Genomic DNA, 14,193 nt, shown 5'->3' with positions numbered 1-14,193 from the left:
TATTTGTCTTTTTCCTTTGATTATGGAGTATATGATTCACTATTAAAAGTTGTTAAAGTTAAAAATTGTTTTATGTATAATTGGGGGAAAATATTTTTAAAAAACTGCTGAAATTATATCTATATCTACACATGTATATATCTATCCATAATATAACATACATGGATAGATACATATTAAAGCTAAATTCTTAATCATTCAAGTGTCTATCTAAACCAAGTATTATAGAGAATGAATCCTGAATTAAAAGACATAGATTGAAATACCCTCTCTGGAAATTGAGTGGATATCCATCAGTTGGGGAATGGCTAAATAAGTTATAGTATATGAATATATTATAGAATATTATTATTCTATAAGAAATGATCAGCAGGAGACTTCAGAAAGGTCTGGAGATATTTCCATGAACTGATGCTGAGTGAAATGAGCAGAACCCGAAGATCATTGTACACAACAAGATTATATGATGATCAATTCTGATGAATGTGATTCTCTTCAGCAATGAGGTGATTCAGGCCAGTTCCAATAAACTTGTGATGAAGAAAGCCATCTGCACCCAGAGAGATTGCTTACTGTCTAAGGGAGGGGATGGGGAAAGGGAGGGAGAAATTTGGAACACAAGGTTTTGCAAGGGTGAATGTTGAAAACTATCTTTGCATGTCTTTGGAAAAATAAAAAGCTAAAAAAAAAAAAGAAAGAAAGAAAGAAAGAAAGAAAGAAAGAAAGAAAGAAAGAAAGAAAGAAAGAAAGAAAGAAAGAAAGAAAGAAAGAAAGAAAAAGAAATCCCTTCCTGCTACTGTAAGTATCACCTCTATGACTTTGAGCAGGACACATTCACTTCTCCAGACTTCAATTTCCTCATATGTAAATTGAGGATAGATATATGGTCTCAATGGTCTGCCAGAGATGGAATTCTATTCCATCTTCAAATTTCTCATCCTATGATTAATTTCCCTACTATGATTCATTTTAATATAACTTTTAATTGTTTGCCACCTATTTTGGGGGGAGGGCAGGCAATAGGGATGAAGTGATTTGATTAGAGTCATACAGCAGAAGTGTTAAATGTCTGAGGCCAGATTTGAACTCAGGTTCTCCTGACTCCAGTATCTGTGCTCTATCCATTGTGTCATTAGCTTCTCCTTATCCACCTATTTTCAATGAAAAGATTTGTGTGAGTGGGAGCTGTGGGATACATTGTGTCCAGATATACTTTTGCCAGAGATGGATAGTCTCACCTTCCCTCTGCCTCTGGAACCCTCCTGTTCCCTGAGACACTTCTCTCAACTGTCTCTTCTGAAACCCTTTCAGTTGTTAGTTCTTCTGCAGGTCTTTCCCTTAAAAAAAATTCCATGTCTGTGAGAGGAGCTTTTCTGCCCACCTCCCAACCTATATGCTTTTTAGCATCTTCCTGCCAAATAAATAGGGCTCCATGTAGGATGACCATGCCTGATAAACACATGAACACAGAAGAAAGAAGCCCTTATTACATTTGGTCCACCAGTATGTTACCCAGTGTCAGTGTTTTTTGGGCTCTCCCCTTCATTCCTCTTCCTATCTAATTACTCTGCTTCCCTGACCTTGTGAAGAACCCTAAAACTCTATCTTTGGTAGTACTATCCATCACCAAAAGACCATGTTCTTGCCGGTAAGGACATCTGATAATTTTTTTTCTCTCTCTTCTTTCTCTATTATTATTCTATTATATATATATATGTATATATATATGTACATTTATACATATATGTGTAATACTATTATATTCTATGTTATTCTCCAGTCTTCTCCCTGTCTTTGTACAATCATTTCCCCAGTGTTATAATGGTGCCGCTTCCAAGTTTCAATAAGACCAAGGCTAAGGACAATGATCTTTGGTTGTTCCAAAAGGAACTTTTGTCATAGAGAGAAATCCAACAAAAACCATTCCCTGTGGTTTCTTTCCTCAATGGGTTTTGTTCACCTTCAATCTTAATCAGAGTCTTACTCTAAAGCTTTCCCATTGTTTTCCTGTGAAAGGGAGACTTACAGGGAACAGATGAACATTATTCTGAATGCTGCCACTGTTTCTGATCTTGAATCCTCATTATTTTGCTTCTCTCTCTTTTCTTTTTTGATATAATTGTTCCTTTGTTCCACCAAGAGCAATGTGTGTATGTGTATGTGTGAATCTATGTTGTATGTGTGTATGTTGATGTGATTGTGTAATCCTGAACAAGATCAGGTCCCGGTAATACTTTTCTAAGTGGGTGTTTTGCAACAAACAAGGATGAAATCTTGGGCAAAGAGGTTTAGAAATTAAAAGAGTTCTTGGCAGTAGGGGTGGTAGATGCAGTTTCTCAATGAGGTGCCGAGATGGAGGAATGGAAGGAAGGAGGCCAAATGGAAATTCATCAACAAATTCCCAGTGATTTCAAGAAAAGGAAAGTTTGTGATTCTGGAGAACAGTTTTGTTTTTGAGGTAATCATGCTAACACATTATGTTTTTTTTATTATAGCTTTTTATTGACAGAACATATGCATGGGTAAGTTTTCAACATTGACCCTTGCAAACACTTCAGGATCCAACTTTTCCCCTCCTTCCTTCCACACCCTCCCCTAGATGGCAGTCAGTCCAATACATGCTAAACATTGTTAAAGTATATCTTAAATACAATATATGTGTCTATATTTATACAGTTTTCTTGTTGCACAAGAAAAATCAGATTTAGAAAGAAGGTAAAAATAACCTGGGAAGAAAAACAAAAATTTAAGCAAACAACAGAAAAAGTGTAAATTCTAACACATTATGTTTTAAAAGACAAGAAGAGAATCTATCAACAAAAGGGAAATGCTTTAGGAGAGTTTCCTTCCTCTCCTCCTGTGGCTATTAAACAGGATCCCAGTAGAACAGGCAATTTGATAAAATAATAAGTTCCTCAGATTGTGTTAGGTTCTATGTTTATTTTTCATCAGTTCCACACTCAAACCATCTGAATTGTTCTCTTCCTTTCCTCCTCCACCAGACTTGAGCTACCAGGAAGAATGTCTTTCAGATTTGGACAGCATCTCATCAAGCCTTCTGTGGTGTTTTTGAAGACAGAATTGTCCTTCGCTCTTGTGAACAGGAAGCCAGTGGTACCAGGACGTATCCTTCTTTGAAAAGTCCCCCAGAGCTGACAGACCCGAAGAACCCAAGAGTGGCCTCCGGTGGTCTTCCAAAGAATAGTAAGAATGGCATTTTTTTCTCCCTTGGAGTAGACCAGGTAAGATGCTATTCATATTTATTCTGAAATCAGTCACTGGAACCAGGAACATGGTTGAGTAGCGTTGCAGAACTTCTGAGAGTAGTTGCTTAGCAACTGTGACCTTCGAGGAAAATTTTCTACTGACCGTTTCACTCATCAGATGTATAAATACACAAGTGCTTCTACAAGTTATCTGTGTTACTTAGGCTCTAAATTTCTTTACCGTGCTGGAAAATCAATGGTTTTCTTATGATAACTTCGGTCTTTTAATTGCTGGTTTCATGATGGACTCGGTGTGTGTTTTAAGAGTTGGGTATCAGAATGGTAACAAAATGTTATGTGATTGTTTTTGAGGAAGTTTCATTTTTTCATTTCCATTAGTTTACACGGGAGAGCAAGAAAGTTTTATATATATATATATATATATATATATATATATGCATTCCTACGCATAGAAAAGAAAAAAGGGAGATATTTCTATTCTGTTCTGAAAAGGAGAGATTTTAGTGGGAATAAATACTGTTTCTGGATGCCTGTCATTGGAATTCTTACTGGTAGAATTGTTTTCTTTCCATCTACCTGTTACTGACAAACCCTTTACTTTCTCTGACTTTGGTAGGAACCATTGCAGTGGGATTTAGGGAATTGGCAAGAAAAAAAAAATCTCAGGGTTTATTTTTATTTTGTCAGATGCATTGCTAAGTAAAGATGTGCCCGTGCATTTTATACTCACTCCCTAGATACGCATTTCCTTCCATCAACCTGGCTAAGTAGGGAGGAGAGTGTAACAATATACAAAATTCCATATTGCAATTTAAATGCTCATCTATAATCTACATGTGTGATTTTTACTTAGAAATTAACCTTAAAGGGAAGGATTTCTCATTACGCTGATCAGGATGCTATAAATATGGCTGATATCATTATTGCCAAGTGAGATGTGTATGGAACTTCTATCCGGGTTAATTCCTTATTTTTTCACTCAGAAAAAAAAAAAAAAAACAACACACACACACACAGAACAAAGAGGAGACCTATAGATACTCCATTCTTCCTTCTAAGATCAATAACACTTTAAAAGTGAGACACACCCAAATGGGATTTCTAGGCTGTGCCCTAATTAAATTGCTTGGGAATTATAAGGAGAAGCTTTTAGAACAATCCCTAAGAATAGTAACAATGGTATAATAGATTGTTCAATTTACTATAGAAAAAAGAAATTTATTTAGGAGTCTATTTTAAAACTATATTGGGGAGAATGAAGTTGGATGACTGATAACATTTTTGATGTTGCTGAGTCGGTTTTCGATCATATCCAAGTCTTTACGATCCCATCTGGCTTTTTCTTGGCAGACACTGGAGTGATTTGCCATTTCTTTCTCTGGCTTATTTTATCAATGAGGACACTAAGACAAACAGGGTTAAGTGATTTATCCAGGGTCACACAACTTTTAAGTGTCTGAAGCCAGATTTAAACTCAAGTTATATCTTCCTCATTCCAAGCCCAGTGCTCTACCTACTGCTTCACCTAGCGCCTCTGATCATATTTTTTAAGAAATGAAAGATCTTAGTGAATTCCTTGATAGAGGAAAATGTTCATCTTTCCTGTGTGTGGCGGGGGAAGAGACAGGAGAGTGGCAGAAAATTGATTCCATTTTTAGGTCATTTAGGTCTACCATTGAAGGCTTAGAAAGAAGTATACGGCATGGATTCTAACAAGTCTGAAACTTACTTCCAGAGAGTGAACTCTTTTTTTTGATAGTAAAAATCACATTTAGAGAAACTCATTTTCTTTTGATGTAGAATTTGATACTTGGATGCATCGATAAATTCATCGATTTTGCACATTGGTGATCTAGAACACAGCCTGTCTACACATTCTTATTTTGTTTAATGTCTATCCACATGTCCTTCACATAGAGTCCACCCTGACTATGGATTTTTCCTCAGATCCCTTGACTTCTTCCATAGACCTCCAATGAAGACTTATTAGGTAATCTTTCTTTGTTTCTAAATGAGATACCTCTTTTTTGGTTCCATATTTCCCTATTACTATATTCTTCATGCTGCTTTTTCTGCCCAGTTCTCTGGTAATATGATTCAACTTATCATGTACCTCTCAGATGCTTTATGCCAAGGATTCATGAGGTATTTTGGGAATACAGGATCTCAAACATGATGCTGATTGAATGCCAGGGAAACTTGCCAGATTTCTTACCAGTTTGTATTTGTCATATATTCTATATATCCTTTAAATCCCCTTTTTTTTTTTTTTTTTTTTTTATAATAAATTTTATTTTTATTTAATAATAACTTCGCATTGACAGAATCCATGCCAGGATAATTTCTACACGACATTATCCCTTGCAATCACTTATGTTTCGTTTTTTCCCCCTCCCTCCCTCCTCCCGCCCCCAGGATGGCAAGCAGTCCTATATATGCTAAACATGTTGCAGTATATCCTAGATACAATACATATTTGCAGAACCAAACAGTTCTCTTGTTGCACAGGGAGAATTGGATTCAGAAGGTAAAAATAACTCGGGAAGAAAATCAAAAATGCAAATAGTTCACATTCATTTCCCAGTATTCCTTCTTTGGGTGTAGCTGTTTCTGTCCATCATTTCTCCAATGAAACTCAGTTAAGTCTCTTTGTCAGAGAAATCCACTTCCATCAGAATACATCCTCATACAATATCGTTGTCGAAGTGTATAATGATCTCCTGGTTCTGCTCATCTCACTTAGCATCAGTCCATGTAGGTCTCTCCAAGCCTCTCTGTATTCATCCTGCTGGTCATTCCTTACAGAGCAATAATATTCCATAACATTCATATACCACAATTTACCCAGCCATTCTCCAATTGATGGGCATCCATTCATTTTCCAGTTTCTAGCCACTACAAACAGGGCTGCTACAAACATTTTGGCACATACAGGTCCCCTTCCCTTTTTTAGTATCTCTTTGGGGTATAAGCCCAATAGAAACACTGTTGGATCAAAGGGTATGCACAGTTTGATAACTTTTTGGGCATAATTCCAGATCGCTCTCCAGAATGGCTGGATTCGTTCACAACTCCACCAACAATGCATCAGTGTCCCCGTTTTCCCGCATCCCCTCCAACATTCATCATTGTTTTTTCCTGTCATCTTAGCCAATCTGACAGGAGTGTAGTGATATCTCAGAGTTGTCTTAATTTGCATTTCTCTGATCAATAGTGATTTGGAACACTCTTTCATGTGAGTAGTAATAGTTTCAATTTCTTCATCTGAAAATTGTCTGTTCATATCCTTTGACCATTTATCAATTGGAGAATGGCTTGATTTTTTATAAATTTGAGTCAGTTCTCTATATATTTTGGAAATGAGGCCTTTATCAGAACCTTTAATTGTAAAGATGTTTTCCCAGTTAGTTACTTCCCTACTAATCTTGTTTGCATTCGTTCTGTTTGTACAAAGGCTTTTTAATTTGATATAATCAAAATTTTCTATTTTGTGATTGGTAATGGTCTCTAGTTCATCTTTGGTCACAAATTTCTTTCTCCTCCACAAGTCTGAGAGATAAACTATCCTATGTTCCTCTAATTTATTTATAATCTCGTTCTTTATGCCTAGGTCATGGACCCATTTTGATCTTATCTTGGTATGTGGTGTTAAGTGTGGGTCCTTGCCTAATTTCTGCCATACTAATTTCCAGTTATCCCAGCAGTTTTTATCAAATAATGAAATCTTATCCCAAAATTTAGAATCTTTGGGTTTGTCAAACACTAGATTGCTATAGTTGACTATTCTGTCTTGTGAACCTAACCTTTTCCACTGATCAACTAATCTATTTCTAAGCCAATACCAGATGGTTTTGGTGACTGCTGCTTTATAATATAATTTTAGATCAGGTACAGCTAGACCACCTTCATTTGATTTTTTTTTCATTAATTCCCTTGAGATTCTCGACTTTTTATTGTTCCATATGAATTTTGTTGTTATTTTTTCTAAATCATTAAAATATTTTCTTGGAAGTCTGATTGGTATAGCACTAAATAAATAGATTAGTTTAGGGAGTATTGTCATCTTTATTATATTTGCTCGGCCTATCCAAGAGCACTTAATATTTTTCCAATTATTTAAGTCTGACTTAATTTGTGTGAAAACTTTTTTGTAATTTTGCTCATATAATTCCTGACTTTCCTTTGGTAGGTAGATTCCCAAATATTTTATGCTATCAACAGTTATTTTGAATGGAATTTCTCTTTGTATCTCTTGCTCTTGGATTTTGTTGGTGGTGTATAAGAATGCTGAGGATTTATGGGGATTTATTTTGTATCCTGCTACTTTGCTAAAATTATGAATTATTTCTAATAGCTTTTTAGTAGAATCTCTGGGGTTTTCTAGGTATACCATCATATCATCTGCAAAGAGTGATAGTTTGGTTTCCTCATTGCCTACTCTAATTCCTTTAATCTCTTTCTCGACTCTTATTGCAGAGGCCAGTGTTTCTAATACAATATTGAATAATAATGGTGATAGTGGGCAACTAAATCCCCTTTTTGGGGGTCTTTCTCTAGCTATCATTGGTATTAGTAGAAGAATCATTCAGTATTTATTATTTTCCAAAGCTGTATCATGAAATACAAATATATGACATTTTTTTCTCCTTTCTTTCCCCTGCTATCTTCCATTGTAAGATAAGGAATTCTGTGTTTTGAATTACCTGGATTCTGATTTATCAAATGCTTGAATATTTTTCATTAATCTTGGAAATATTCTTCTCCATTTACTAAAAAATCATAACTCACCTTGAGTTGCCCAGTTAGAGGCAAAGGTGATTAGATTTTAGCTCTTATAACATTCTTTCTTCTTTCAGCAATGGCTTATTCCTTATTATGAGGCTTATGGGTTTTCAAAGAAAAGCATGGAATCACAACTTTTAGTGGTGGAATGTGCCTTAGAGCTGTGGCTAGTCCCGGTTCCCCCATTTCATAGAAGAGGAAACTGAGCCCCCCAAAGAGGAAAATGACTTGTCCAGATTACCAGAAAATATGAGGTCAAAAGTATATGCAACTGACGAAGAATTTGAACTCAGGGCTTTTAAGTAGAAATCCAGAGCTTCTGTCACAATACCAGAGAAGATAATGAAAGGAAAGGAACAAGTGTGGACTCTGCCATTAATTATTTAATTTGAAGGAATCATGTCCTTCCTTTAGGCCTCAGTTTCCTCCTCTGAAAAATGGGGGAGGAGAGGGCACATTAAATAGCTTCTAGGAGTCCTTCCAACTATATGGTCTGTACCAGGAATGCTAACTTCAGTAAGAAAAAAAAAAGCCAAAATTAAAAAAATAAAATAAATAGCAAACATTTTCTTGATTTCCTCTCTTATTCCCTCAAAATCGTCTGCCAAAATGTGGTGGGGAAAACATATGGGAAGGGAAATATCCCAGTAAATATAAGATATCCTTTTTAACTCTGTCACATTAAGAAAAAAAGATTGCTTATCCTTCATTTCACTTAAGATTTATTAATAGCCAGTCAACAGTAGACTTGAAAGCTCTGCCATCTTTTCCTGTTTTTGTTTTCCACTGTGTTGTTCTTATTATTATTTAATCTTCCTTCTCACTTTTCCTCATTAGATTTAGGTCGATTTCCTAAAATGAGTTTTAGGTTTTATTGTAGGGCACGGTCACCTAAGGTCTAGGATAGTAATATACACAAAGTGTTTTTTTTTCTTTTTTCTTCCTTTTTTTTTATTAGTTAAATGTTTAAATAGATGAAGAAAACTAAAGTGCTTTACTTTGATGTATCTCCATGAATAAAATAACTAAGAAACAGTGTTTATACACTAGGGCAAATTTCAACATCAAACCTATTATGTACTTCCTTCACATAAAAGGTCTGGCAAGAACAGGTATATTTTTTCAAGTTATAAAACAATTGTATTTATTTTCATTTTGTTACAAGTCTATGACATTCCTTTTTCTTTGGGGACCATTTTTATTTTGATGAAAAAAATAAAATATTTATGCTTGTGAATTCAGGAGTCAAAGGGTTTGGGCTTAAATACCTTTTCACTGTAGGTGGCAGCTTTAATTGACTTTTCACTAAGGTAGAATTGCCAGGGTGAAAGTGAACCTGGGTTGGGAATTGTGAATAAAGAAGAATAAACCTTGATGCTTGGGATTGAGGGAATAGTAGATAGTGGAGAAGAATCTGTTTTCTCTGGTTAGGGATGAAATAAACATTCCCCTGATTATCAGCTTACAGAGAGAAGACAAGCACTTTCATTTTCATGGTGACTTCGAAATACCCTTAATAAAAGTGAGTCCTGAGACTTGAGGGGGAAAATGTCATGGATGTCTTTAGAAGGGATGTTAAAATCCAGTGAATGACTGTCCACAGGGAGAAGTTAATGGTGACTGGCAATGAATGTCACGTATCCGACTCAAATTCTTCATTCTCTGGTAGAATTAGTTTCATAGCTAGGAGTAACTGTCAGAAAAGGGAGGATGTTTTTTAGGTTTTGCTTAAGAATCCTAACCAGAGACTTTGGTAATCCTTTATACTAGTTATAGAATTAATTTCAGTGATTCTATAGAAGATGGACTGAAATCTTGACCCTTTAATTCAATTAAAAAATCGATTATTTTTATCTGGCTACATGATTGTCCTCCCTATAAGAAGGAACAATAAATAATAGGATAGTGATTTGGATCAAGACCATTTCTCTCTGAACTCCAACACAGAGATGAAAAGAATGAAATGACATTAATCAAACATATATTAAGCCCCTACTGTGTACATCACATTGTGATAACTACTGTGGGCACAGAGACACAAAATAATCCCTGACTCAAGGACTTTGTATTTGAATGGCGATAAAATAATAGTGATGAGAATGATATTTATGATTTAACTAGTATTCACATAGCACTTTCTGATTTGCCAAGTACTTTGTAAACTTTATCTCATTTAATCTTTACAATAACCCTGTGGAGGTAGATTCTGGAGAAAATGGCAGCCTTTCATGGACAGGAACTGTTTCATATTTGTCTTTAGTAGCTATTTAATAGAGGTTTGTTGAATGAATTGTTTTATATATGTATATACACATATGTATCTGTGTATATGTACATATGTGTATATATATATATATATACATGTGTGTATACATATATACATATTCGTATATGTATATATAAACCAAGATTCACATGTTCACATAGCTAGTAAGTGTAAGACTGGACTTAAACAGAAAATATCTCCTGATTCAAAGAGTACTTCATTACACTTTTGTTTTTCTCTTTTTGATAGAGCCCTGTGAATCTCATATCGATATCTATTTATAGTGTCACATGTATATACATATGTCTACATCTATTTCTATATCTATATCTACATACCTATATCCACATTCATAGGGATACATTCACTATCTATATCTATCTATATACACACTTATCGACCATATCTCTGTGATATTTATATATGCATGTACATAGTGACATATGTAATATATATTATAAGATTCCATACACATGCTGCTACAATGTTTGGAAACAGGCTTCAAATCTAAATATACCCTTTGAATTTTAGCATTAAGGAATTATGCATGTCAATAGTCTAAGCCCCCTCTTACTTTCCTGGAACAATTCAATGTTATGAATGGTTTTACTACCTCTTAAGGGGGAACAAACAAACAAATAAACCTAAACAAACAAAAAGCTCCCTCCAAAAAAAAAAAAAAAAAAAGACAAAAACAAAAAACTAGCCTAACCTGAGTAGGATAAATGTTGCTTCTATGATGGGCTATAGCATTGATTTTTTGATTATTCAGAGTTGGGCTTCTTTTAATGATTTTTTTCCCATTAACATTGCACTAGTCATAGACTCAGCATGGCATGGTGAATCCCAATAGATTTGGAGTCAAGTGGTCTTGGGTTCAGATATTGACTAAATGTGTGACCCTGTGCAAGTCAATCTCTCTGCACCTAAATTTCCTTCCTGTAAAACTGAGGGGAGGAAGAATGCCTTCTATAATCCTATCAACTCTAAATCCATGATCTTGTATTCTTTTGGTTATTCTTAATTTCCTCTGCTTATAAACCTTTCCTCAGCTTATAAATCCTCTGCATATAAATCTTCCTATGTTTCTCTGAATTTCTCCCATTTGCTATTTCTTACTCCATAGTAATGTGACCCTGACACATTTTTTTCCTTTCTTTCTCTTATGCGTGAGTTTTATCATTTTATTGTAATTCCCCATCGCTCAGTCAATAAGTATTTGTTAAGTGCTTACTATGTGCCAGGAACTCCGCTAAGTTCTAGAGTGACATCCCGTCACATTGATGGGGACCCATGAGATGCTCTGAGAGTATCAGAGCTGTTAACCTCATACCCCAAAGATCTATCTCCATCCCCTTCAAAGAGCAAACACTTGGAAAGCTGTAAACAAGGTTTCAAACAAATTGGATGGGCTTTGTTCTCCCAAGGTACCACTCTCTAGAGAAAAGCATCAGAATACCTTTAATCCATTCCTGTCTGATTACCGGAAGACATTTTTCATAATGCCCTGGTGAGACAATCTGTTTCCAAGAGCTGGCTTCACCTTGGAGTTTAACAGGAAACTATTTGTGTAACTCGGGGAAGTCTAGTTTTTCTTCATGTTCCAAATTAATTTAAACAAGTATTTTTTTTTTTTTTAACACATCTCTTCTCTCTCGTCCTTGCCTTTGCATTATCCTATGTTCTGGCTTTCATCTTGGGTTAAGCATGAAAAATGAATTTGAACATTAGCAGAATCCATTTGGGGACCAAGGCTTTTATTGTAAATAAAATTATTCATTTGTTATGTCCTATTGTTTTCAGAAGACAGAGTATTGATTCTTGGATTGCTATTCAGAATACCATAAAGAGCTCAGGCATAAGGGGGTCTACAGCAACATTTGTAAACTGATTGAATGCAGGTCGTAATGACAGAGACAAACCATGCTGGCTGCCTATAATGCATTGTACAAATCACTTTTTTTAGCAGTTTATGGAATCAGTTATTAAAAGGAGCAGAAACTTCCAAACTAAGACAATAAGCAAAATCTCATCCAATTCAAACCATGTCATAGTGATTTGCTGAAGACAAGCTATAAAGCAAGTCTATAAAGAATTAGAAAAGGACTCTCTTTTTGAATAAAAGAGTTGGGGGTGAGAATAGCTTTGCTTGTACCATGGACTGTGGGTCTATAATGCATTATATTGGATTACAGTTTTATAAGCTGTGCAATACCCCCAGGATGAAGATATTATTGTCCCCATTTTATAGATGAGGAAATTGAGTCACTTTCTTCACTTTGGAAAGGTTAAGTGACTCTCCAATGAATTCATTCAGCTTGTGTCCGAGGAGGCACCAATAAGGGTAACTCCATATAGGACAGAAGTGTCATAAAGGTGGCCACAGCAGCCCATGATATTTCCCAGTGCAGTCAGAATCAGATTAAAGGTAACTGAGGAGTATTTAACAAAATAATTGAAACAAATAAATAAATGACTAAAAATACAAGAAAACCTAGATAATATTACATTTTAAAACTAAGTTAAATATACTTTAACATATTTAACATATATGGGACTACCTGCCATCTAGGGGAGAGGAAAAGTTGGAACAGAAGTGTTTGCAAGGGTCAATGTTGAAAAATTGCCCATGCATATGTTTTGTCAATAAAAAGCTATAATTAAAAAAAAAAAATAAATTAAAAAAAAACTATGTTAATGTGTGACCAGCAGGAATCCTTATGTATAGTTTAGTGGCCTCAGTTTGAATTTGGAGAAAGCTGTAATGGAAAGAGCATTGACAGATAGTCAGGAAGACCCAAATTAAATTACTAGCTGTGTGACACTAGAAAAGTGACTTAACTTATCTAATCTTCAACTCTCTAATCTGTCAGATAAAGGGTTTGGTTCACATGACCTTTAAAAACTTTTTCACATTCCATTCTCTGCTTAGCCTTAATTTAATTATTTATTTATTTTTTTATTTTAGGCAACCAGGGTTAAGTAACTTGCTCAGGGTCACACAGCTAGAAAGTGACTGAGATCATATTTGAATTTAGGTCTTGACTCCAGGGCTGCTGCTCTATCCATTCTGCCACCTAACTTCTCCATTCTCTGACCCTCTCTGATTCATACCTCCAAGCTCCAAGTCTAGCATTAACATGTCATAGTAAAGATAAGTAAAACTGACTCTTAAAAGCTGATTGTTAAATTTTTAGTATAAGCATTTACACCTTGGAAATAGAAAAATGTTACAAATCAAGACTTGATTTATTATTTTATTATTTGTCTTGATTTAAGAAAATATTGGTGTATCAGTAATGAAGTTTAAATTTTAATGTGTATCATGCATCCTTTTTTTAAACAGAGAGTCAGTTGTTAAATATTTACCCACATACTCTTGAGTATTCCTGTTCATTATATTATGATGCTTTAGTAAATAGCAAGTGATTGTTTATATTTTAAAGACCTAGCATCATAAATTTTAGATAACTTAAGGCTTTCTTTTCATACCCCTAATGCTTATACCCTGAATGATCATGGACAAATCCCTTGACCACCTTGGGCCATAATTTCTCTACCTATAAAATGAGGGAATGAACTAAATAAATTTCAAAGCTCCCTCAGGATCCAGATTTATGCTTCAGTAATTGAGTTCAAAACTTCACTCTTCTATTTAGCTTAAGCAGCTTCCTTAACCCATCTGGGCTTCCATTTATTTTCTTTAAAATGGCAATTGCTAAAGGAGGACTTGGAAGAAGTTGCCTCTGAGACCCCACCCAGCTTTATGAATCTGTGTGTGGAATTATTCTCTGTGATAGAAAAAGTGTCCACACTGTTTATAGTGACTCCCATCCTAGAGATGTCAGAGAAAGATTTTTTTTTTTTTAATGCATGCAGTAAAAATCAGAAATGCTCACTATTTCCGGGGAAGGTCGT

At 35.0% G+C, this 14,193-nt stretch overlaps 1 protein-coding gene across 1 annotated transcript in view; it reads left to right on the top strand.

Moving 5' to 3' along the window:
- The window catches only part of FHIT (fragile histidine triad diadenosine triphosphatase), a 1,008,280-nt gene that overhangs the window by 21,657 nt on the left and 972,430 nt on the right, over positions 1 to 14,193 (top strand). Inside the window, exon 2 of the mRNA XM_051979987.1 lies at positions 3,003 to 3,124. Coding sequence (XP_051835947.1) covers positions 3,003 to 3,124 — 122 coding nt within the window. The remainder of the gene's footprint in view (positions 1 to 3,002; positions 3,125 to 14,193) is intronic.

This window comes from Antechinus flavipes, chromosome 1 (assembly GCF_016432865.1).
Source record: "Antechinus flavipes isolate AdamAnt ecotype Samford, QLD, Australia chromosome 1, AdamAnt_v2, whole genome shotgun sequence".
In the NCBI taxonomy this organism is placed as follows: Eukaryota; Metazoa; Chordata; class Mammalia; order Dasyuromorphia; family Dasyuridae; genus Antechinus; species Antechinus flavipes.
This window is presented reverse-complemented; position numbering and strand designations above follow the sequence as displayed.